This window comes from Exophiala aquamarina, assembly GCF_000709125.1.
Source record: "Exophiala aquamarina CBS 119918 chromosome Unknown aczIA-supercont1.4, whole genome shotgun sequence".
In the NCBI taxonomy this organism is placed as follows: Eukaryota; Fungi; Ascomycota; class Eurotiomycetes; order Chaetothyriales; family Herpotrichiellaceae; genus Exophiala; species Exophiala aquamarina.
Window position 1 is genome coordinate 1,588,116 of NW_013550584.1, and position 25,020 is coordinate 1,613,135.

Here is a 25,020-nt window from a genome sequence, read left to right on the forward strand (position 1 = left end):
CCTGGCACCCACTGGAGAAGCCGCCCTTTGCCCTTGCCAACGTCCCAGGGGAGCTGCCCCAGAGCCACCGGTACGGACAGCCCCTAAGGCAGTCAGTCACTGCCCCCGTACGGAGTCGTTGACCATCCGTACGTACCTAATTGTCATTGCACCAGAGGCCCTCAGTCCCAGGCTCAGACCGTACATACATACAGACCTACCCGCCTAAAAAAATTTCTGACTTGCGAAAACATGCTCGTACGGCAATTCATCGGCTTCCCTCCTCCGGTGGAATAACTCGGAAGAAGCAACTCACACCAACCAACAAAACATCACCTCTAGCCGTCGGTCCCCTAAGGGCCGTAAGGATGACCATGCGTGAGCTCTGCTTCTCTGCTTCCACATGCCATATCAAGAAATCCTCCCTTTGACCCGCTCCATTGACCATCCTCCAAATTTATATTCCCCCATCCTCATCCCTCTCCCTGTATATCATATCCTGTCCTACCCTACCCTATCAGTGGCCGGACGCATATGTCTGCAACACCTCCCCCAGACCCATCACTTCTTCCCCGTATTCGCTATTCCCTTCTCTCCACGGCTCAAACTGGCTCAGCCCACATAAATGTCGCATCGTGGGACGACCGTGAGGGCAATTCCAAGGCTTGTCAATGGTCCCCATATGTGTCACCACTTTCTCCATTTGCTTCCACGATAATGTTTTGCCAATCATGATACTCGATCGACATGCTCTCATCGCAAACATCTTCCGCACTTTGCTTGGGCGAACTACCTCCGAGCCGCCCAATCCGGGCGCTTCTGCGAGCAATTGGATCAATTCCTCCAGGTCCTTGGTGTTAAAGACCACCTCCTTACTCAAAGGTAGGCTGATAAGCTTGCAGCGTTGACCGACCACACTCTCACCACTTGTGTCGATTTCAACCAGGAACCCGTTCCTCTCCAACACCTCGTGGTTCTCGAGAACAATCTCTTCTTCAACTGCCGTCAGGTCCAGGATCACTGATCGTACTAGTCTCTGGTTGCCAACTACCGTCTCTGCTTGGAGCCTTTCAAAATTGTACTTTTCGTCCGAAGCGTGCTGGTCAATGATAAATAGCTCATCTTCATTCGACGGCTTCGACAGGTCGCAAGTAGGCTCATGTGGCCGCACAGCCAAAATAAAGCCAAGGTTGAATTGACCTACAATCTTCATCTTAGCGAAGTCTGCTTTTGCAACTGTCAATGATAGTCGTTCTTCCGCATTTCGTTCTGTCTGTTCATCGGATGCTGATTGAGGCTGGTCACCAATTTCAGCCTTGGACTCACATAGCCTCGACATCTGTCGACTGATGGATGGTATTGAAACGTCAACAGTTGTTGCAAGGTTGGTGGTTGAGTTCCTTGCCTGAACACTCGTTAAAGCCTTCCTTGCTCGCCTCACGGTTTCCTTGGTTGGAATGTTGGAGCTTTCTTCGGCAGCTCGAACCAGTTCTGCCACTCGAGCCTCCTCCGCTCTCTTCTTCTCATCTTCGTCGATATAGTCTTCATCTGAGTGATCACCGATTTCGTTCGCAGAAGGATCAGATCCAGTCCCATCGGGCTCATCCGGTTCCGACGCGCTTGAGGCGTGTTCGGGTTGGTCGTCGATTTCAGACTCATCCTCGGCATCCGGGTGATCCTCTCTGTCAGACTCGTCAGAGTCTTCATTTTCAGTGATTTCAGCTCTAGAAGCTCCAAAACGTTGTAATTTCTGTGAAAATATTGTTGAGGCCGTATCATTTCGACGACGAGGTGCCACTGATTCGCCACCGGAGGGATGTAATGTTTGCATCCCCAACACCGTCGTCACCGTCTTGTCGCCAATGGTGATGGTCGCCAACTCTGCTGGCGTTCTTCTGGGCCTCATTCTATCGAATGCGTTTGGGACAGGGCCGGATTCGTTCTGTGGTGGATGAACTGCTGGCTTGCTTGAAATTTGTTGTTCGTACCTAGCTGCCACCGAGGCTTTGTCAATGGGGCTTTTCAACTGCTGTTCGGCCATTCGTACATTGAAGTCTCTGACATGTATCTTGCTGGGACCAACCTGTGATGGCTCGTCTTCCTCTTCTTCTCCTCCTTCTTCCTCGGTCTGTTCACCAACGATGTCCACTGTATCTTCTTCTGTCTCTCTCTCAGCGTCTTCAGCCAGCTTCTCCGTGGCATTTGTAGCCTTTCGCTCTCGATTCGTTTGCACCTTGGCGTCCCACTTTTCATCTCCGCCAGGCTCTGGTTTTTCTTTCGTGCTAGTAAAGGTCCGGAAATGTTCTCGCGGCAAGGGTCTAGGAGAGTCTTCCTCATAGTCTACATCGTCGCTATTTCCTTGGTCTGCAGATTTTTCAAGTGCGGATGCTCCCCCAAAATCATTCTCAGGTGACAGCCTGGAACTCTGTCGTTGTAAAGCCAAGCTCTTGAACACTGGAAGCTTGGGGACTCGGAGCTGTGATTGAGGTACGATTTGCTCCTGCTGATCAAACATCTCGGTCAACGCGCCCTTGAGACTTTCAATAAGTGACGCTGAGTCGTGGAGTAGTATAGTTCGCTTGTCTGGAGACACATTCACATCGTAGGTATTTGTATCCATTCGAAAGTCCGCAAATATGAATGGCGACTGCGATACGTTGAATGATCTGTATACTTCATTGATGGCTTTCGCAATTTGAGGCAGCCCGCAAGGTCTACCATTGACGAAAAACATTTGGCGGTCCGGTGTTTGTCTCCCTTCACCGAAGACAGGCCTCGATATGTGGCCTTGCACTTGGATGTTGGTGTGTTTCTCTTTCCGGGCCATTTGTGTCAATGTCGACTGGTATTCAAGTGTCAAGTCTAGGGACACCAAAGCACTCAGAGTCTTCGCTCCATAGACGTTTGCAATGTTATCTCGTGTGCTTGCATTGCCTTTGGTCGAGAACACTGTCATACTTTTACCTTTCGTCACAGCATGTTTGACTGTAAATTTGACGTTGACGGATATACAGGCATATGCCTGAAGCAGACCAAGGACCTTTCCATATTCGCGTTTGATGTTTTTGGTGAGTTCTTTCCGGCGTACGGGCAAGCTCTCGAACAAGCCCTCCACAGAAGCAGTGGTGCCTTTTTGCGAGGCGACTATTGTTGTAGATTTTAGTTTACCCATGATATCGAACTCCAGGCGCTTCCCCTTTGGAACTTCATCGGACTGTGCTGTTGTGACTGAGAACCTGGATAGTGCACAGAGAGATGAAAGTGCTTCACCCCGGAACCCAAAAGTCTGTAGGTTGGACAGTTCATCGTAGCTTGAGAGTTTGGAGGTGTAATGCTTCAACGCGATGTGTTCATAATTGGCCGGAGCGATGCCAGATCCGTTGTCTTGGACCTCGATGGCATCCAAGCCATAGTTTTTGAAACGAACCTCCACCGAGGTGGCCCCGGCATCAAGACTGTTCTCAATCAATTCCTTGGCGACAGAGGAGATGTCGACGATAACTTGGCCTGACTGAATTTGATGTACTGATTTGGCTTCGATGGCCTTTATGGTGGCCATGTCGACCCATCATTCTCATAGAGGAGACTTCTTGATGTCCATATTTTAGCAAGAGAAATAGTATAGATCTTTGCGGCGAGAAACAGCTAGGCGAGATGTTGGGATACCAATGGTAGAATGCGAGAAGGAGTCACTCTGGGTCTTGCGAATCTGCACTGTGGAATGAAGGGCCTCCGCGGATAAATAACGCAGTCTGACATCCCATCTACGGAGGGGGAACTGTGGGCACCGCAAAGAAAAATTCAGTCTGACACCCAGTATTAGATGCCAGCCTGGGCTTGGCACCAGGCTGAAACGGAACCCCTGCCGGCGCCAACATGACGCAATTGGCTGAATTGCCACCTGATGAAAATGGGATTCATTTAACAATCAACGCTCGCAAGGATCACCGAACGAATGACTCAAAGCGTGGTCTTCTGGATATCAAAAATGGTGCTTTCTCTTCTCAGAGTTTCCTTCATCTGTTTGGCTCTTCAAAACTAAAGAGAAATTTCCGATATATGTCCAGAGCTCCTGTTATCCTCCTTGATTGGAGGACACCCACGCCATGATAACTTTTCGAGACCTCCCGGTCGAGGTCATTGAGCAGATTGTCGGGTATCTACCCACTGCGTCGTCGATCGTCAATCTTGGGTTGACGTGTCACGCAACGCATACCATTATTTCGCAGGATGAATACTCGATATTCCGCTCCTTCGTACAACGGGCTTTTCCGACCATTGCAACGCCTCCCATCTGGCGGGATGCCGCACGGTGTCTGACATCCCGCTCTCGTGCTTGGGACCGCAAGGCGTTCGTCGCAAGAGAGTGCCATCCACCAGCCTCCCCTGCTGACGGATTGTATCAGCAACCCCATACGCCCACTGTAGGGTATCATCCCAACATCGACTGTTATGAAACTTGGCATGGCTCATCCTGGTCTGCCCGGAAGGAGGTCCTTGCCTGGGGCGCTATCGGCAGGCTTAGGTTGCGTACAACAAAGGACGGCGTCGTCAGTTGGACTTCCTCCAGAGGGGATCAGGACCACAAGCAGGCCATGGATATCTTGGACGTCCGTCTTTTGCTACCGGAGCAGCATGATAATCTCGATGGAGAATCCATTGTACTCAGGAGGGCCAACGGTGAAGTCGCCAAGGTTGAGTCTTCATCTAAACCAGATGAAATCACGCCAATCTCGCGCTACCTCGTTGACTCAGCCACTCCCAATTGCATGGATGTCAGTAAGAACGCACACCCCCTCTTAGCCATCTGCGACCCTGAATCGATCCAATTGTTCCCGGTGCGAAGCTCTGACGAATTTGTGAAACCAAGCGACACCATACTAGCTCAAGGTACCGCCAAAACGCCCCAGCGGAAACGGGTCGCGAAGTTTCTCTCCGACAGTACCTTGGCAGTCGCGTCTCAATATCTCCAAGGGCGTGACCAGGCACCCATCAGCATTTACGACATCAGTCCCACAGGGCTATCGAGTTCACCGCTGATGGAGACCGTAGGAGCTGATCAGGAATTATCAGGAATGCTCGGTCGACAGAACGCGAACGTGATTGTTCCTTTACTGGACAACGCCAGCTCCACAAGTAGTCGGCCGACGCAGCTGTTCCTATCCGGATGGACAGATGGAGTTACCCGACTGCACGATCTGCGCCTTCCTGGAAACGTCGTCGCATCATACATGGACGTTGTTGATGACGGACAGATCCTATCGCTGTTGCCCATCGGTCTCGAAAGATTCGTGGCGGGAGGCTCCCAGAATGGATGTTTGAAAACGTTCGACCTCCGCATGCCTGGAGCCAGAGCATACTCATACCTTTCCACCCGTCCACCCCAAGTCACACAAGGCATAGGCACCGAAAACGCAGCCAATCACCAAGAACACTTCCGCTACCCAACAACAGACATTCAACGCGACATCAACATCTTCCTCACGCCGCTGATAAACTACCGCGAGAGACGATGGGAGCCGCTCCAGCGGTCCCTGAGGTCCAGCCGAGCCGAGCGCTACCGGGGATCCGTATACTCACTGTCCAGCCCGTCTCCGTCCTCCGCGACCATCTACGCCGGAATTGCGAACCACGTGATCCAACTCGACTTCACGTCTACGGACGACATTAGAAGCGGGGCTGTAAGTATTCCCACGGCATCGTCACATCGGGAAGGGCGCGACAGCCACGTGATGGATTTGTCGTGCTACGAGCGGCCGCGGAGGGGGCGTGAGAGCACGGATCCGATTCTCTTGAGGAAGCAGATGCCTTTGATGACGATAGAGAATGGGAGTGAGAGAGGGAGTGGCGGTGAGAGTCAAATACAACGGCAAGAGCAGCAACAGCACGACGAAAGCGGTGCGTGGAAGACTGAGAATGGGTGGGATGAGCGCTGGCGCTTGGAGGTCTATAATAGACGGGGGGGAAGCCACGGCAGGAACTCGAACTGGGCCACGTGAATAGAGAGAGAAAGAGCAACACGGATTTCAGTAGCTGCGTAAAGAGAAGAGAACATCCATCTACGATGAAATAATAGAACGAAAATGAGCGCTCCGCTCACGGCCGAGGAAGTACCTAATGGAAGAAGCGGGGAGCAGGTCAAGACAGCAGAAACTGGATCTCAAATTGGAGGTCCATGGAAAAAACAGAGAAAAGAAGCAAAAAGCGAAAACGATCAAATGTCCCGCGCAGCAAAGGCAAGAGGACTCGAAAAATAGAGTAGGCAGTCAATCCGGATTCGGACGGCAAAGGTTTGTTGTAGAAGAAATATAGTCGTCTGGATGAGGATAGAAATTTCGAGCCTTTTGGTTAGAAAGTTATGTCTTCTAGAAAGAATTTGCCCCTGTGTTCCCAATCATTTTGAGATGCTGCCCTGGGAAAGCGATATTCTCAGGATACGCGAGAGAGAGCTGTAGATATGATAGAAGCATCAGGAATCACTGCTTTCACTTGAAGGAGTATCGCATAACTTGTTCCAGTTACCGGTCATTCATGCCATGTCTATCGTAGATGATGCTGTCAAGAAAATGCTGTCGCGATGTTACCGTTGTGGAACACGTAACATTTCCGTCATTGGATATGTGCTCTAGGGATTATTTTGGCTATCCTTGTTGCGATGTATATCTCAGTTCCAGAAAATTATCAGTATCGGGAAAGACATAGGATTAGGTTGGTAGACTGGTGGGCTCACACCACATGAGGTCCGTAGTTATCATGGTTAGCTGACGGACACTCAGAAACAGGTTGGGCTGTTCCCCGACAGCCCTTGATGTCAACTTGATGAGGAGCTACTGCTTGACTGGGCGCCGAGGTTGAAGTTGTTCCACTTCCCAATTAGCAAGTCGTATCCCTCATCAGATGTGCCAGCACCATCCAGTTGCGACAAGTTCCCGTCTTTGTATTCGCCATCGATGACGCTTTCGTTGCTGGTGATGGCTAAGCTGTCTCTTTTCATCGGTGTAGGGCTCCACAGACTCGCTTCCCAATGTTGGGAGGCCTCATTGAAGAGTCGGTCGATATCCGAAGAAGCCATAAGCCGTTTCTGACGTAGTCGTAGCCTTAACATGCGGAGCACACTCTCTGCCGAGACAGATCTTCGTGCGAGGCTGTGGAGTCCTATGGCGAGCTTGACAAATGCTGACCTATGCTCTGCAGCCTCGAGGTCGCTGGTGATGACGTGTATGGCAGCATTGATCGGTTGTAAGAAACTGGTAGGGAGATGACCCACGCCCCAGTGGATGCACTGGCGGTGTACGAGCTCTGCTATGGCAAGTGCAGCGGCCATGTGTTGGGCCTGTATGACCGTCACTAGCAAGGCGACTGTAGCGTCGTCCCCATCGTCCAGCTTAGACGAGAAGCTCAGCTCTGAGAGGACCATTACGGACCAATGATACTGAGCGCTGTTTGCTTCAGTTGTCGATTCAAAATCAGTGTTGGGGTAATGATGCAACTCACTGTACGCTTAATGTATGCGGCGATTTGACAGCATCGATCCGAAGGCAACCAATCAGACCATCATACCACAACGTTAACTCGCGATGAAGATCCTCCAATGTGTCCTGGATGAAGAACGCATTGTCGTCCTTAGTGAAGAGATACTCGCTGATACTATAACAGATCTCGAACAATCTTCCCAGACAATGGAGGTGACAATCGGCATGAGCAACAACAGACGGATTGTCCAACGGATATGGTATCCACAATTCGCCAGGCTCCCCATGACATAAACCAGGCCTTGCTCGATCAGGCGGCCCCATTAATGGTGCTTTTCGCATTGCAAAAGTAACCGCTGTTGTTGAAACAAAGGATGCCCACGTAGTATAGCCAAGGGTCTTCTCTGCTCGAGTAGCTTGTTCAGCTGAGAATCGACGCTTCCATCGATCTGTTTTGCCGGGCTTATCCAGCTGCCTGACACGATAGACTACTTCGTGCATAACGGCAACAGACATGGAGTCGAAGCCGCTGCTCCCAAGACTACGACGTCTGTCAGTCGGAGACTCAAGCTCCTCAACACCAGGGACCAACTTACTACATCCATTCCAAACTCAGAGATTGAATGGCCGGCACCGACCTCTTGCTTTCTGGAATTTCCATATGCCGTCTTCCTTCCTCGAAGAACAATTCTCGAAGTGGCTTTTCGCTAGACGAGATGGAGTGGACACCATCAGGTATATCATAATCGAACTACTAAGGCGAAGCCAGTGTGAGCGAACATGGCACAGTCTGACAAGGGAGTAAGCTTCCACAAATTTAAATCAGTGGAAAGCAGGACCTTCCCAAGCCAGACTGTGCGACTTCGTCCTCATGGAGGCTTGATGATTAATGTATGTACACAAAGAAATGTTTGTTTGGGAACACTTACACAAGCATCTGCAAGGATCATGTTGACCAAGGCTGGTGTGCAAACACCACTGTTGACATCCATGGATTGCATGGCACTGACAAATCCGTCCTTTTCAATAAAGGGGTAGCACCAATGGCGCCATGTGAACCATAAAGATATCAGGTGGGACACTAGTTCGTCGTCGTCCGTGACGGTTGTCCAGGGCTTTGCGGGTACTAAGACGAGCGGTTGGAGGAACTGCAAAGACCTTGGGAGGCGAGGCTGCTGAGACAAAGGGGATTGTTGACGGGTTGACGGTTTGCTGCGTCCCTCTTCATGTTCGAGGGGAGCAGCAGGGGGTGTGAAGTTGACTGCAACATAATCAATGACCTCATCCTGTGAGGCTTGGCTGCGTATGAAGGCGACGAGCTTGTCAACTTGACCTTCCTCCCCGCTCCGTATGGCAGCCAGGAGATCAGGTAAAGACCTGCTGTCCGATTCCAGCTCCTCAACTTTGCGTTTCCAGGCCAATCTGCGTCGGCCATCCTCAGCGTGGTCGCGGATGCATTCTGTTTGCTTTGCCACACAAGCTGAGCATGGAGTGTTTTCGTCGCACTGTTATATCAAATCAGGTCAGTGTCGTGTTGTTCGGGCTGGCCAAACGCAGCAAATGATGATGCAAGTCCGAACGATAGGAGATGACCCGCGATTCTGGGAACAACAAATCGTTGTCCCCGGGACTCGAGACTCGATGACTTGTACGCAGCGGGCATACTTGCCCTGATTGGAACCCATCTCCCTGCGCAGAATTGATCAGAAGCACGCACCTTGGACCTACGTCTCCTACACGCCCCACATGCTGTTGTGATATTGCGGCGGGCTTGTGTGGAGGCATGAGGCATGGAAAAGCTTTGGGTCGTGGATGGTGGTGATACTGGTGGCACAGCAGGTGCCAACGGCCTCCGGTTCCTTCCAGCCATTATGTGGTAAGGATGTGGTTTGTCATGCGACAGGCTTGATCGTTCACCGAAGCCTCATCCTCCAAGGGCAAGGCACTGAAAAGAATTGGGGAATCTGGATCATCGACCACGGAAAGTTGCGTGGCCCCTAGTTTTGTACATTGTAAATATGTCCAGGACTTCCTTTTAACCAGCAGGGTACGTATTATGCCACAATGACATGCCTGAGGCTAAAAAGTTCTTGATGAGACAATGTTTGTGTTCGAGTGCACGTGATAAGATCTGAAGACACGCGACGGAAATAAGTTACGGACCCTTGATAGCCCAATAAAAACAAGCGGATGCTCTCGCCGAGTTTTTCGGTCAGGGAGCCACAGGGCCATCATTATTGGGGCAAAGGCACCAGGAGAGTATGGTACACTTGAGAGTAGTCAACTGTAGGTGGTGCTCAAACCCACTACCGTAGGGCCCAGATCATGACCAAAGTATTTACTTGACAGGACCCCTCCACGCTTTTCAGAGGTGCAAATGACGACTGAACGGAGATTTCCTCCGTGACCAGTACCCAACTCGTGAATTGAGGGTGTGAACCCAGAGGTTCCAGTGGATGGGAGCGATGCGGCGCGCGTCTTTTTGAGCGATCCCAGAAACAGCAACGGAATTTATTTCCTACCGGGCGCGTCCAATCATCACCGCAGGAAATTCAATACCGCTTGGACTTTCGCTCTCTGATGGTTGAGGGTTTGCTGTAAATTGTTACCAAAGTCTGATGCTGTGCCAGGCAGGCTTCAATAGCGCAAAGCCACAATGATGCCTGGAGGCATTCGGGAGTTTCCGCTCTCGTGGTATGTCGCTTTCCAGTTCTAGAACAGCGATGTTGTTGGACCAAGTCCTTCAATTGAAGTCCTGCCGCGTTCTTGGCAGGCCGCTTCAGAATCGAGGTTGTTCATCTTGGACAATCGAAGGGCTCTTCGATGTTCAGCCAGGCGCGTTCCACGGCAGGATTTGTCAGGGCCGGAAGTGGCGATCTGTATGGTTGTTCATGGGTAAGCACGATGGTGAAGGTGGCCTCGTCGTTGATACATCAGTGAGGTGGGAGGCTGAATGATGCCCAGGTTTTGAGTGACCTCAAAGGTTTGGAATCCGGGCTCATCACGTGCAGGGCTATTTTGACACTGCCTGGCATGCTCTCAAGGTGGTACAACAACAACAACAACTCTGGGGCTTCAAGCAGGTTCAATTAATTATCGATGGATGAATGTGAGACGTCAGGTCTAAAGCCAACGAATTCGATCTAACATTTGTATCCATCCATCCACCAACCTTTTCTCTACGTGAGCGGTCCACATCACAATATGCATGAGGTGTATTGCCTTGCACTGTGAAAAGGTGGACGTAGCTCAAGAACATTGTCTACTCTGGACAAAAATCCGGTTCCCTGATCATTTTCCAAGTCCCAACGGCTTGTGCGACTCATCCTGCATCTCGGATGCAATAGAATGAACCATCCTCCATTGTGTTGGGATATAAACACCGACACTATCGCCGATGCAGGCCCGCGGGAATTAGCGGGAAGATCCCCTCTGTACCGGTCCTATTAAGTTCCACTGACTTTATGGGCCATCTAGGACAGCCTTGCGAGAGAAGGATCGGCCAGCAAGGAGACTTCACTTCCTTGCAAATCGAGACTTGTCTTACAGAACAAGGCATAGTTCACGGTACGCTAGCTATCTCAAAGCGAAGAGATGCTCGACTGGCTCAGAAACCAATATCCAGATATGAATGGGGCACAACGTGTGTGCGCCACAAACGCCGTATCGCAGAAACGCATTTGTGGAAACATACATCCATGTATGCTTCCTTCATACAGCGTGACTGAACAGGTAGCTCACACTTTCACCATTATGAGTTCTTCTGATCGCTTCCGCCAACACTGGAGCAATGTCGATGAATTCCAGCCTGCATCCAGCCTGCCCGTCTTCAACCCGTAACGCCTCGATTTTCTCCTCTGGAACCGGCACTGTGTTGGTGATCACGAGACGGGATAGCTTGGAACCTTTTAAGATTTCAACAGCTTTGCCTGACAGGATGCCATGGGTCACAAGCGCTACCACATCCTTGGCCCCATGCTTAACCAGGGTGTCGGCTGCTTTGGCCAGGGTACCGCATGTGTCTGCCATGTCGTCGACAAGGATTGCAACTTTCCCGTGGACCGTACCGACAAGAGTCATCCGGCTGACTTCGTTGGGCCGGGAGCGCTCTTTGTGGATGAGTGCAAAAGGGAGATCAAGGCGATCCGCCATAGAGGTAGCTCTTTTTGCACCACCCGCATCTGGGCTCACGATGACGCAGTCCTGCTTCGTACCGTTGATCTCTGCATTTGTCTCCGTGGCATGCATTAAGTTTTCTCGAATCCACTTGACCGAGTTGGGTTCCGCGTAGAGGTTGTCCACAGGAACGTTGAAGAAGCCCTGGATTTGTGAAGCGTGGAGATCCATCGTGATGACGTGGTTACATCCAGCAGTCTGCAGCATATTCGCCATCAGCTTCGCAGTGATGGGTGCTCTAGATTTATCTTTCTTATCTTGCCGAGCGTAGGGGAAATTGGGGAGGATAGCGGTGACTCGTCGGGCAGAGGCGGTCTTGCACGCATTGCAGATGATGAGCAGCTCCATGAGCCCGTCGTTAATGTCGTTGGGTCGCGTGGACTGCAGGATGAATACTATGGGTCAAATGGTCAGGCAAGCTCAAGTGTACGTATTATGAGGGCTTGATGATAGGCGCCGGGGAATGCAGGATCGCATATTTACCGTCTTCGTCTCTGACAGATTCTCCGATCGTAACACTGGTCTCCTGATTCGAATACTGTAAGACCATGATCTTGGTGAGCTCGATGCCGAGCCTAGACCAGCGGAACAACTCATGTCAGCACATGGGAATCTACAACGCAAGCACGCCGAGGAAAGGAAAGCAACGGGGCATATTGTGCCCTGCCGCAGGAACTGACCTGGCTGCCACGGCCCTAGCAAGGTCGGGGTGACTGTTGCCAGTCAAGAGCTTAATGGAGTTTGTCGCCATGCCAGCGTCGTTAAGCGAAGAAGTTGTTATCGAAGAGTCGACATGGCGATGAGAAGAGGAAGAAAAGTCATTCCCGCTCGGCTCAGTCATTAGGTACGGGAGCCAAAAACCCCAGCGAAAAAAAACCCAAAAATAAGGCTGGCTTGCCCCGCGCTCCGAAAGGGTAATTTCTGAGGCAGATTCCTTTCCAAAGTTTCGGGCGGCACTGTTCAGGCAAGTCAGTGAGCACTGCCAATCACTACTCGCTACCTAGGCACCAGGATAAATCACCTCCCGAACGGATGGGCTTGGCTCGGAGGATGGTAAGATACCTCAAGTACGAAAATAGGAATGAAGATCAAGGCCAGCAGTCATCAGTGTCAGCGTCAGCGTTAAAGCAATATTGGTTGAATGTGCATTTGCAGCGCATGGGTTTGATTGTTGTTGGGTGGTCTGACACTTTTGTCTGGGCATCTATCTCTGTGTGGTCAAACGGGTGCACAAAAGGGCAAGATGCTGGGACACATGGCCAGCATTTAAATGCATGATCACACGATCGTCCCGTGCATTCCTCTCCACCCATTCTCCCACGCCTATGGAATCAAGTGGTCCGGGTTGTGGTAGTATTAGATGACACTCTCATCTCCCACCACTCCCACTCCCTAGAAATTTCTTTTGCCCCAGCATCTCCAGCGCCTGTTGTCTGATCCTGGCCCTAGAACTCTAATAGCAAGCATTTACTTTCTGAGAGATGAAGCACGTCTCTTTCTGAGCTCGGTTCTCTTCTCACGCTCCTCGTGCACACGCTTAGCCAACAGCTGAGCGTACTCGTTCGCAGCATCCTTGGCGGCTTCCGCACGTCTTCTCTTGATGGCAATTCGGTGTCTCTTGTGTTGCATGCGTTGAGGGGTGACGAGTCTCTGGATCTTAGGGGCCTTGGTGTAGGGTTTTGCACCTTCCTTCTTGGGGATGACCTCACGTCGAATAACGAATTTGCTGTGAAAATAAGACTGTCAGAAAATAACGGCGTATGGTTCTGTAGATTGATCCTTACCGGACATCATCTTGCTTGGTCAGGCCGAAGAATCGACGGATCTTTGTAGCACGCTTGGGTCCAAGTCTCTTGGGGTTGACCACATCGGTCAGACCGGGAATGTCACTCTCGCCTTGCTTGACGATGGAGAGGGCAAGGACGGAAAGGTCGTTGGCGACGATGGAGCCACGAACAGACTTTCGCTTGCGCTCACCGGTTCGGCGAGGTCGGTAGCAGGAGTGGCCGTCGGAGAGGAGGAGTTTGACACGGGTGGGGAGTAACTAAATGAATCAAGTCTCAGCGGGCGACTCGCTGGCGCTTTCAAGGGCAGGGAGTTGAACATACGACACCCTGCTTCATGGGAAAGCCTTGCTTGTCATTGCCACCAGTGATGCGTACGATCTGGAAGACAAGTCAGCACAAGAACGCACACAGTAATAAGCCCGTCTCTCATACATAGCCCTTCCACTCATCGCCTAGACTATCGGCTGGCACTTCATTGCCCATACGCTTCTCCTGGAAGATACGCAGCTTGCGCTCATCCTCGACCTCGATCAGTTTCTGCGACCCATTGGCCGGGTAGGAAATGTTCAACTTCATCTTGTGGGTGAGCTGAGCTAGGCTGTCAAGACTGGCGAGAAGTCCTGACAGATATCAGCGATTGAATTGTAGTGGGAATGATGAGTTGTTGGCGTTGTTCAAAACTCAACGGGTTGTCAATAGGGATTTTCGACTTTCGTGCGGTGGAGCCAAGACTTCTTGAACGCTAACAGGTCCTGAGGCCACATTATTGGTCGTTATTCTCCGACTCGTCTTGAACCACCCAAAATCGCTCTCCACACAAATCAGTAAACCAGTTCACTTTTCGCCTGCAGAGAGCACTATCTCAAGGCTGAGTCATAAACGCAAGGCAGTTCGACCTGGCTTCAGGTCGGGGACCATCGGCCGCTGGAGTTGTCGTAAATAAAACAATCACTTTGTTCAATGTTCACTATGGCTTGAGTCTATTTCGAGCGTCCGTTAGCCTGCCGGTTCTCTTGGGCAATATATTTCCTCTCCGCCTCCTCAATCGTTCTAATATTAGCGCCCAATTTGTTCATAGTTTCGATCCATTCATCCTCCTCGACACTATCGAACACAATTCCACCACCAGCTTGTAGGTATGCAACTCCATCCTTAACCACCATGGTACGTAGTGCAATACAAGTATCCATTGCGCCCTCATCTTCGACTTTTGATCCGTCCTGTGAAACTCGCGAAAATCCAAAATATCCAACTGCGCCGGCATAGACACCTCTCTTTTCGCGTTCTAATTCCGCAATGAGCTCCATGGCCCTTACTTTTGGTGCGCCGGAAACTGTCCCGGCGGGGAAAATGCTTCGGAATGCTGTAAATCGATTTTCACCGGGTCTCAGCACTCCAGAGACCTGACTGACGAGATGCTGGACATGGCTGAATCTCTCCACCACCATGAGCCGGTCTACTCTGGTAGACAGAGGATCGCACACACGGTTCACGTCGTTCCTTGCCAAGTCCACCAACATGACATGCTCAGCCCGATCCTTTAGACTATTTCGCAGCTCATCGGCCAGAGCATCGTCCTCCTCGGGGTCTCGACCTCTTTTCACCGTGCCAGCAATTGGATGAGTGATAATACGGCCTGCTTCCTCTTTGACCAATAATTCCGGCGATGCTCCGACGATGCTGAAATCCTCGCAGTCAATGTAGAATAGATAAGGGGAAGGGTTCACTGTGCGTAAATGGCGATAAATGTTGAATGGGTGCAGTGTAGTGGGTCGGGATATTCGGTGGGACGGGACTGCCTGGATAATATCACCGACGGACACATGTTTCTTAAGTTGTGTAACATGTGCTTCGTATCCTGTCTGACCAATATTCGATTTCGAGGGTTGATTTTGCGCGATAGGTGGTTGATAGGGAAGTGGTATGTGCTCGGCCTGAAGTATTGAGATGGTCCTCTGAATTGTCTGAGACGCTTTGGCGTAAGCATCTGCAAGATCAGACTTCGATTCGGTGGTAGGTACTTTCAGATATGTGATAACTTTGCAAACGTTGAAAAAGTGGTCAAAGGCGACAATAGTGTCATAAAGCATGAAGAAACTCTCGGGCAAATTGAGCACGTCCTTCATGGGTCGGGCTGTCTTGGGTTCGAAGTATCGCACACAATCATAGCCGACATACCCTATCACACCACCTGTCAAGGGTGGAAGTCGAAGCGAAGGAACGGTTGCGACCCGGTATTGGGACAGCTCTTCCTCGAGCCTAGGAAGAGGATCTTCTTCCGGGCCATGACCAGGGCCAGATTTGATGACCTTGAGTGGATTTGCCCCCACAAAGCTATACCGGCCAATTGTTCCAGTGGTAGCAGCGCTCTCGTAGAGAAAGGAGAGTTTTGAGTTCTCAGAGACCTTGAGATAGGCCTGTGTAGGAGTAAAAAGATCGGCAGCAATTTGAGCGCTCAAAGGAACGAGATTGGGAGGATACTGAGAAGATTTTGATTTGGCAAGTATAGAATTTACCTCCTCAAGAGAAGGTTGGATTTGCGCCTGTATGTCTGTGAGCTACGTTCGTGAAAGTATCAAGTGATCCAAGCAGAATATTACCATATTGAAACAAAAGAGTTGAGATATTGCTAAGGGTCAAGGATTGGGTGCTACGTATCAAATCCTAGTTCCACCTTGATTTCTAGCATAGATGTGTATAGGTTGAGTTCAGGGTAGGATACAACATGATTAATGGAAGCCGGTAGGTCAGTCTATGGCTAGTAGCTAATATCGAGACAATTGTGAGCACTGAGTCACCGCCATCGGACGCGGCGGTCGAATAAATTGTCGGGGGATGTAGTTGGAGATGCCCCGAGTCCCACTTGCTCACCCCTCCTCGTAATAATACCCAAGGCAAGCCATCCAGATTGATAATGGTGGGTAAGAATTCTCAGGCTCTTAATATTCAACACCAGGTATTTTACACTTGCAGTCTCATCTACACCTTCACTACTCCTAGTGATAGCTATAAGAACAGCGAATTTGATAATTCTAATCGTACAGACCTTTAATCTCATCTATGGCACTCTGCGGCTCAGCTGACGCGGACCCAGGCGTATTCGAGTCACGTGGTCATGGCCACTTCCCAGCCACTTGCGACTGCACCTGCACCTGCGCCAATTCATAAACTTGTGGCCTGCGCACTGCCTGCGCTCATTCTTTCTAGACTGACTTTCCCAATATTATCCCAACAATAAGCACATTACATTCCGGTCGATCCCAAACGAAGACAGGTCAATCGCGTTGATGCTGACGGCATTCTCGACCAAATCGTGAGAAGATGGTACTGGTAGATAGCCCGCCGGCCAACGAAGTCCAAGCCAAATCCCCAACCAGACCAGGATCAGCCTGGACCAGCAATTCGCTCTTTGCCGACTCTGCCATCAGCCTCAGAACTGCCACCCCTAAGCCCTTGGACGATGAAGCAATCACCTCCGGAACCTTTGAACCAATCAGCCACTTAGCCGATCGTTTGAGGGGACTTGTTTCCGAGATCTGGGCAAGTGAACAAGATGGCGCCTTACGCGGGAAAAAGAGGCGGAGAATTGAGACAGCCATGGACACCATCGAAGCAGTCCTCCTTGAAGACGATACCTCCGCTTCTAGAGACGACGACACCAACGAACCCACCCATTCAGCCATTCCTGAGGATGCATTTCCGGAAGGTGGACTCGAGTTGATTCGAAACAACCTGACCCTCACCATCAAATCCATGCGTATGCGCCAACTAGAGCAGAGCCACCTCCATCAGTTGACGATGGAAAAGCTTGAAGCTGTTGCACAACGATGTGCACAGCAGGAAACCCGTCTACAGGAGTTCAGCGACAAAACCATTGTTCTGAGGGAACGAAATCGCCAGCTGACTCGAGAGAATGCGAAACTTCACCATCAGCTCGAACACAGCAGAGCAGAATCTCGCAAGAGACATGATGCAGTGCACGCCATGTCGAGTGCAGTTGCTGGATTGGATGGATGGATTAACAGCACATCGACACCGAACCGGCCCTCGAGGCAAGTCGTTGTCCGCGGACGAGGTAGATTTCGCGGGCGCTATTACGTCGACGGACCTGGCAGTAGTCCTACAGGACCTGGAAATGACGCTGTCCCCGATGCTAGCACCATATATGAAGGTGTGAATGCCTGGCTCCGAGGCTTCAACGACATTGAACAAGAACTGGAGTCGATTCCAGTAAAGATGAATGTCCACCTGGAGCAGGATAGCGATCGTCACGGACGGCTCGACGAAGATGAGTGGGGTGAATTTGAGACGGTATCTGAAACATAATCAGCATCCGACTCGGTGGGTCAATAACATTCCTCTCGGCATCACGAGGGGACGGCACTGCCGCAAGAGTTCCGGATCAGTTAAGGAGGAGAAGTTCATCGCTGGAAGTCGACAATGGCAACCTGTATAATTAGCATAGATTGACAACAGGAAAGAAATACACACCTGTGAACCCAGGCCAAAGGCCAGTTTTTTACTCTCAGAATCCCAAGTCAAAGTGTGGTCTGCACTTGTCTGAAGCGCATCTCCATTCAGGCTTGAAACGCCTCCCACGCTCATGATGTCATCGTCTCTCAGTTGTGAACCATTCCAACCGTCCGATTCACCCCTCCAAGTCGCCATATGATTGTGTCCATGTTCAGCATTCCAGATGCGAATAATGTCGTAGCTCGCACCTGCTAGACAGAACCCATCAGGTGAATACGACAGAGTCATAAGAGGTGATGCGTGACCGATGGTCAATTTATAGGTACACAGGATTGCGGAGTTGTCTGGGTCGTATCTCCATACTTTGGCAGTCCCGTCCATGGAAGACGTAGCAAACTCTTGTTTCCATGCCGATGTTGTCGAGGAAGCCACCCTGGGGCGTAGTTCTAGTGCAGTGATGGGACCTTCGTGTGCATCTTTCCTTGTGACGCCTTTACTTGGCATCCATATACAGCGAGTCTCAGCCGATGCAGCGACAAGGATAGCGTCACTACTGTGCCAGGCGCATCTGATAAACGTCCATTGGTCGTTTCCATTGGCGTCGGATGTCCATCTTTCCGCAACCTCAAGGTTCGAGAATGCTCGACAAAGATAGACCGAGTGCTGGCCGGCGGCGCACACGATGCCCTCTCCACCGTAGGAGGCGGCGTCCATGTCTACCAGTATTTCTGGGACCGAGATCGACAATGGCCCGCCCAAGTTCGGTCCCTTGGACAAATCCCACAAGAGGATGGATGAGCCACTGCTGTCGGTGGTGCTCTTGCCATCAGTGTCATATGGCGCGATTCCAAGTAGGCGCAAACCTCGTCCATGCCATCGCAAGGATGTGATTGCTCTTTGTGAGGCAGGTAAAGCTTCCAGCAAAGCAAGTTCTTGTCCATCAAAGAGATGCAATTGGCCGGTCTGGTTGCTGTAGGTGGCCAGGGCGAAAACTTCTCCATTGGGTTCCCAAGCAAGCGCACTCATGAACTCAGACTGGGCAGATTCGACAAGGGCCTGGAATGGAACTCCATTTTCTGTTTTGGCGGTCCTATCTTCGAGCTTCCAAGTCCCGCAGAAATCATCACCCATTGCGGTGACAACATTCGGGTGACCAGGACGCCATGAGACTCTTGTAACATGCCGAGGGGGTCGAGGTGATCCTGCCGCGGGCACGTCCTGAGTGCTAAGTACAAGTGTTGACGGGGAAAGATTGGCAACTTTAGCGGGCGCAACTTGAACTCCGACACTGGCACCGTTCGACAATGTGTGCAAAGGAAGGGCAATAAGCTCGGCACTCGGTTCAACGGCCTGACGGTCGGCGTCCAATGGATCGTCATCTACGTCCATACGATCATCGTGTTTAATGCCATTGACATGCATGCCATTCTCATCGAGACCGGGTTCAGTAGCAGAAGGTGATCTGACATCACTGATCGAAGGCGGATGGCCGTTGGGGATATCAACATCCATTGCAGAACCCGACGGCGTCTGAGTGGCGGCGGCACCTGAGGGCTTCCTCGTCGAGCTTCCATTTCGTTCAGAGCCAGCGGCAGTCTTTCGACTCCGCTTGGGGGCTGGCTGAGTGGTAGGTTCCGACAAACCGTTGATAAGGCTGTCGCGGGGATGCTTCCGAGGTACACTACCCGAATTCTCGGGCGAATATGCTTGAGGTGGAATGTCTTGACTTACTTCTGGCCGGGGTTTGTCGCTCTCGGGTCCAAAAAAGAACATTGACGGGTTGAGTTGTTTGGACGGTCGGCCGTTCTGAAAGAGGATTAGCGTCAGTGAGGGATCTTGCATGGGATCACGGGCTGGATCAGGTCAGGTACCTCGTCGATGGTCAGCTGTAGATGGTGGTAACGAAGACCTTTCTGGACCAGTGAAACGAGGGCATGGCCTCTGATACTCTTCGCAAAGGGCAAAGATTCTGCATCAACCTTCCAGTCACGCTGCAGTTTGACGGCAGCCTCTGCATAGCCTGGAGAAGTGTCAGTACGGAGAATTTTTGGACCGATGTGTCACGAGCTTTACCGGATTCTTGAAGATATCTGGCGCGATTTGGTTAACAATACATCGGATTAGAATGGATGCAAGAAAAGACGCACCTCCATATTAGATAATTGAGTTGATCTGAATTCAGCGGAGGCGGCTTTGCGCTAAACGTCGAGGCATTATCGGCCTCCATGGGACATTACGCTGCAGCGCGCGACGAGCTGGTAGGGGGCCTTCAGGTTGAATTGGAGGAGACTTCACCCACAAGGCCGAAAAAACACAATGAAAGCGGATAGGATCGGGACAGGGTGTAAGATCGAGTCCCTGAAATGAAATGAGAATTGGCGATGCGCATCCAGCTGAGTTGTGGCGTGCGATTGTTGGGTTTTGTTCTGATAGGGCGGAGAAGACAAGCCCCAGAGCCGAAAGTCGAAGTGGAAAACTAGGAGGTGTTGTTTTTGGTACAGAAGACGGGGCGGTCGAATGGCGGTCTAGACAATGCAGCAATAGCGATCTTCAAACCGCCTTGATGGGCCCAAGGTAAAAGGAATCGAATTAGGAGTTCTTGATGAATGCGACAGAAAGTTGTTACGTGTCTACGGACGACAAAGTCGCGGAATGGGCAAGAAGGCGATGCCAAGGCCGGGCGAGGCAAAGGCCAGGACGAAGATTATTATGAGGATACTACGAGTACTAACAGTTACGAGTAAAGAGGTGGGTTAGTACTTTAGTGGAGCTGTGCATCAGATTCACAGCCAGCTGCAGACAGCCACCTTGCAGAAACGGGCTGCGGTAGGCTTGGTACCGAGCAGGTCACAGGGATGGAAATCATCACAATCAATTGGAACGAAGGGCTCGCAAGCGAGGTCGACAACGGGTGGGTGTTGTCTTCTTCCTGGCGTGTGGTGGGCACTGGGACCTGGGACTTACATTGTGCTGGCGCTCCGAGGGGCCGAGAAGGGCGCCACGACTGGGAAATATGGGCACCAGCCGCCAGGGCACCAGCATACTCGGGTGCTTTAGTCTGTAGCATATGGCCGAACGCTGCAGTGGCCGCACCCATGGTGTCTTTTTCTTAGGTACTCTATAAGCATTTTAGTTAAGCTAGCGGCCTAGCCTCCAGGCACTCAAGAGTCGCATGACATGAAACATAGTGTTCTTCCTTGTGCGTCAAGATTCAAAAATAATCCGAATCCCCAGAGTCAACCCTGGCTTCTTCACCGAGGGATAACCAGACGGGCCTGTACCTCAAAGAATACGCGATCAATCAACCTGGATGGCGACTCTGGCACTGATCAAGTTCAAGTGCCCTTGATAGTTGCTCACAAAAGGCGTGCCCTTCATCTGACCATCCGGAGGATTCTCACTGAGGGAGTGCCATGAGCCAGGTCGGCAATCTTTTCAACCACACCACCAGGGGAGCCTCCTTGCAAGGCGATCATTATCTTTCTGTGCTGGTGGCGGCAGTTTCCGTCCAAGTTTAGGCTCCTTTAGGGGTGGTTGCACGCCTAGCTCGTGCTACCAGTACTCCGTACTTACGAGTAGTAGTGTGTACGAGTCCTCCGTACTCTGTAGCAACTGGCTAACAAGGTGGCCGGCCAGTCAGCCTTGAACTTGGAGCCTCGACTATTCTTATTCCTCCCATTCCAAAAGGTTCTCCGTGTTCCTGCAGCGCCATCTCGTTCATCCTTCCGCTGATACAACGCGACCGACGAAGCCGTCACTACCCTTTCATACGATTTCGCGAAGGATAGTGTACTCCACGTTATGTCCATCACCGCTCTTTGCTTCCTGTAATGGCTTTCAGATTAAATCTCCCTCCCGCCACTCGCGGCCTCCTCGCCATCGCCATCGCCCTTACCTTTCTCTACAACATAGCCCGTTGGCGACTGTCCCAGCCTGATCCAACCTCGACAACTCCAGTCAATCCATACTTGCGCCCATACGTCCCATACTTGGCCCTGATCCCGTCCGTATGCATATGGTATCCCTGGACCTTTTTGATTGCCACCTTTGTCGAACAAAATATCATCACTCTGCTTGTCAACGGAGCCAACCTTTTCTTTGGCGGGAAATACCTTGAAAGAGCCTGGGGTTCACAGGGCTTCATATATGTCATCCTCGTCTCCTCAATTATCCCCAATTTACTGGTTGCGCCGACCTACATTCTTTGGGCTGCGGTCACAGGAAACCCGGACCGAGCGCTCACTCCTATCAATGGCGGCGTTACGACGCAAGCTGCCTTTCTCGTCGCCTTCAAACAACTCGTCCCGGAACATACAGTGAGCATATACAAAGGCATGATCAAGATGAGGGTCAAACACTTTCCAGCCATCTTTCTGGTCGTGAACACACTATCGGGTATTCTTCTCGGGACCGACACCGCTCTCATATTGGCTTGGTACGGCCTGATCACCTCCTGGACCTATCTTCGATTCTTCAAACGGCAGCAAGATCTGTCTGGAGCCACTACAGAGAGTCGGGGGCTCAAGGGCGACGCAAGCGAGACTTTCGCGTTCGCCACCTTCTTTCCCGATGTCGTCCAGCCTCCCATCGCGGCTCTCTGCAACCAGATCTATGTCTTGCTATGCAACATGAAAATTCTAAAATCATTCTCTGATGCGGAGATTGCCAGTGGCAATGAACAAGCCGCTGCTCGCGGAGAATCCGGCTTGCCAAGCTTTAACCGACAAGCCCGTGGTGCTCGAGGGATGAGTAAACGTGAGGAGGCTGAACGGAGACGCGCACTGGCTCTGAAAGCGTTGGATGAAAGGTTGAATGCAGCGAGTAGCCGCGCACCTCCTTCAACAGCTACACCTAGTGCGCCAGATCTACCCAAAGGACATGAGATCCTAGGACAGACCGACTATCGTCCAGACCTATAGGCGGTGGACACTTGCTGCCGAGTATCTGGGACTTTTGGAAGGTGGAATTCTCACATTACCCTGGATATTCTTTAATACTTTACGACTGCCATGCAATACGTCTAATGTTCCTCGTAGATCCTCTTCATCTAGAGCTCGCTCATAGTACCAAAGCATAGGGATCCGACACCTCCGAGTAGTTATCAGCCTGAGGAAGATTTGTCGACATCCAGCTGATAATGTCGGAGGTACCTGCCCCTTCTTTCTGTGGTGCTCCCACTGCACCATGACAAGTTTCGGCGATGGCCGAGCAATCCATGAACTCTTATTACACCTATCGACCGAGTTGGGAATAATTCTGCGTCTGACGTCCAATTTCCGAACCTTTGTCCCTTGTTTCCTTCCTCGCTTAGGCCGACAAGACTGTCTTTTTAACTTGTGCAAATGCAACCGCCCATATCCCCACTTTCGCCGATGACCTTGACCACTTATATCATAATTTTACATCCTCCAATCACTTCTGCACGAGCATATACTTCGGTGCAGGTACAGGCATCTGAGGGCCATCCTGCTGCTACCCTGGACCCATAATCTCCAATGCTCTTCCAGTTGATCTTCTCCGAGCCAGATGCCTTTTGGGCAGGTGCTTCAATCATGACCTCCGACTCGCTGATAAGCAAATGAGAGAATCGAAGCTTGCTGTGCAAAATAGCCTCAACGTGGGGGAAAGGTACCTAGGTATGCACATCGTTATGTTACTAGTATCGAGCTCTCTGGTCAGATCACCAATGATGCGCATGCAAGAGGCGAAAACGTGTGCAGCTTCGCTCGGGTGAGTCTAGAGGTGAGTCTTCCTTTTTTTGGTACAAAAAGGCTCTCTTGAGCTCCTGCCAGGGTAGCTGAGAGAGAGAGAGAGCTCTGTACGCCACTCGCTCCACGACTGTCTATCAAATCTGCGGTCCAGAATGTTGCGCACAAAATACGCAGCACTTGCTGTGACTCTTCTCGGCGCAGCTCATGCTTCTCTCTACGCGGAGAGCCCGCTCAACCACACTTGCATACTAGGTGGGATGCTCTATCAATAGCTCGGATGTAAATGGACTTTAAGGCTGACAGAAATTTGCACACAAGACCCGTCCGTCCTCTCATGTTCGCCCGGCGCCGACCCTTCCAAGGTCGACAGCTGCTGCACCGAGACGTACGGAGGCCTCGTGTTGCTCACACAGTTCTGGTCAACATGGACGGGACTTGAAGACAAAGGCCAAAAACTGCCTGCTGATACGTGGACGCTGCACGGCCTGTGGCCGGACTTCTGCAACGGCTCCTACACGCAATACTGCGACCTCAAGCGTCAATACGACCCGGTGCCATCGCCCAACACGACCACCGGCCTCCCCAACGGCACCGTTGTACCCGTGTACACCGGCCCCACAATCGACACGTTCCTGAAGCCCTTCGGGCGCTATGACCTGATCGACTGGATGAACACGTACTGGATCAACCAGGGCGCGCCCAACACCGATTTTTGGGCCCATGAATTCAGCAAGCACGCGACCTGCTACTCCACCTTCGACGTCCCCTGCTACGGGCCCAAGTACGTCGAGCACGAGGATGTGGTGGATTTCTTCGAGACCACGATCAAATACTACAAACGCTACCCGACCTGGGAGTGGCTGAATGAAGCGGACATCGTGCCGAGCAATAAGACCACTTATTCGCTCGCGGATATCGAGAATGCCTTGACGAAGAAGTCCGGTGCGAAGCCTTATATCGGGTGCTCGGGCCCGCGGTATAATACTACCGAGGCCGGGCAAGGTAAGAACGATACGGGCAGGACCGTGGTCAGTGAGGTTTGGTATTATAACCATGTAAGTGCTCTCTGCTGTTCCTTACCCGATGATATCGAAGGTCTAGCACGAACTAATCGTGGATCCGGGCAAAAATAGGTTATCGGACGCCCGCAGGATGGGAACTCGCTGCCAGTGAATTCTACGTCCAACAGTGGTTGCGCAAAAGCCGCAGGCGCGCTGCATTATTACGAGGTCACGCCTGGCTCCCTGCAAGGGAACACAAAATATTGAATGAAATGGGGAGCCAACGAGGCTGTGAAGGGCACTTTAGATATCACATATAATGATGGATAAATCTAATGAACATCTTTTGAAGAGTTTCGGAGGAGCACTTGCACTTGCTCCCCTCCAGACTGTGCGTATGTAGCGTTGCTCGGTCCGCGGT

The 25,020-nt window shown here is 51.3% G+C and overlaps 10 protein-coding genes across 10 annotated transcripts; 4 read left to right on the forward strand and 6 right to left on the reverse strand.

The window, feature by feature from the left end:
• Positions 1-496: 496 nt before the first annotated feature.
• A1O9_05685 (DNA mismatch repair protein PMS2) lies at positions 497-3,538 on the reverse strand (the record flags this gene model as incomplete). The annotated part of the gene is made up of 1 exon (XM_013404901.1): positions 497-3,538. The coding sequence occupies one exon, from the start codon at positions 3,536-3,538 to the stop codon at positions 497-499; it is 3,042 nt and encodes a 1,013-aa protein (XP_013260355.1).
• A 547-nt stretch (positions 3,539-4,085) lies between these two features.
• A1O9_05686 (uncharacterized protein) lies at positions 4,086-5,978 on the forward strand (the record flags this gene model as incomplete). The annotated part of the gene is made up of 1 exon (XM_013404902.1): positions 4,086-5,978. The coding sequence occupies one exon, from the start codon at positions 4,086-4,088 to the stop codon at positions 5,976-5,978; it is 1,893 nt and encodes a 630-aa protein (XP_013260356.1).
• An 812-nt stretch (positions 5,979-6,790) lies between these two features.
• Positions 6,791-9,236, reverse strand: A1O9_05687 (uncharacterized protein; the record flags this gene model as incomplete). Its single annotated transcript, XM_013404903.1, has 5 exons — positions 6,791-7,418; positions 7,474-7,992; positions 8,048-8,202; positions 8,381-8,956; positions 9,117-9,236. The coding sequence occupies 5 exons, from the start codon at positions 9,234-9,236 to the stop codon at positions 6,791-6,793; spliced, it is 1,998 nt and encodes a 665-aa protein (XP_013260357.1).
• Positions 9,237-11,162: 1,926 nt separating this feature from the next.
• A1O9_05688 (ribose-phosphate pyrophosphokinase 3) lies at positions 11,163-12,378 on the reverse strand (the record flags this gene model as incomplete). Its single annotated transcript, XM_013404904.1, has 3 exons — positions 11,163-12,022; positions 12,111-12,202; positions 12,308-12,378. 3 exons carry the CDS (start codon positions 12,376-12,378, stop codon positions 11,163-11,165), a joined length of 1,023 nt encoding a protein of 340 aa, XP_013260358.1.
• Positions 12,379-13,094: 716 nt separating this feature from the next.
• A1O9_05689 (40S ribosomal protein S6) lies at positions 13,095-13,990 on the reverse strand (the record flags this gene model as incomplete). The annotated part of the gene is made up of 4 exons (XM_013404905.1): positions 13,095-13,353; positions 13,412-13,671; positions 13,736-13,792; positions 13,847-13,990. 4 exons carry the CDS (start codon positions 13,988-13,990, stop codon positions 13,095-13,097), a joined length of 720 nt encoding a protein of 239 aa, XP_013260359.1.
• A 404-nt stretch (positions 13,991-14,394) lies between these two features.
• A1O9_05690 (anthranilate synthase component I) lies at positions 14,395-16,017 on the reverse strand (the record flags this gene model as incomplete). Its single annotated transcript, XM_013404906.1, has 2 exons — positions 14,395-15,972; positions 16,015-16,017. The coding sequence occupies 2 exons, from the start codon at positions 16,015-16,017 to the stop codon at positions 14,395-14,397; spliced, it is 1,581 nt and encodes a 526-aa protein (XP_013260360.1).
• Positions 16,018-16,741: 724 nt separating this feature from the next.
• On the forward strand, positions 16,742-17,740 carry A1O9_05691 (uncharacterized protein; the record flags this gene model as incomplete). Its single annotated transcript, XM_013404907.1, has 1 exon — positions 16,742-17,740. Exon 1 carries the CDS (start codon positions 17,012-17,014, stop codon positions 17,738-17,740), a length of 729 nt encoding a protein of 242 aa, XP_013260361.1. The 5' UTR covers positions 16,742-17,011.
• A 95-nt stretch (positions 17,741-17,835) lies between these two features.
• A1O9_05692 (uncharacterized protein) lies at positions 17,836-19,660 on the reverse strand (the record flags this gene model as incomplete). The annotated part of the gene is made up of 2 exons (XM_013404908.1): positions 17,836-17,862; positions 17,906-19,660. 2 exons carry the CDS (start codon positions 19,658-19,660, stop codon positions 17,836-17,838), a joined length of 1,782 nt encoding a protein of 593 aa, XP_013260362.1.
• A 2,057-nt stretch (positions 19,661-21,717) lies between these two features.
• On the forward strand, positions 21,718-22,806 carry A1O9_05693 (uncharacterized protein; the record flags this gene model as incomplete). Its single annotated transcript, XM_013404909.1, has 1 exon — positions 21,718-22,806. One exon carries the CDS (start codon positions 21,718-21,720, stop codon positions 22,804-22,806), a length of 1,089 nt encoding a protein of 362 aa, XP_013260363.1.
• Positions 22,807-23,750: 944 nt separating this feature from the next.
• Positions 23,751-24,731, forward strand: A1O9_05694 (uncharacterized protein; the record flags this gene model as incomplete). Its single annotated transcript, XM_013404910.1, has 2 exons — positions 23,751-23,850; positions 23,902-24,731. The coding sequence occupies 2 exons, from the start codon at positions 23,751-23,753 to the stop codon at positions 24,729-24,731; spliced, it is 930 nt and encodes a 309-aa protein (XP_013260364.1).
• Positions 24,732-25,020: the final 289 nt, after the last annotated feature.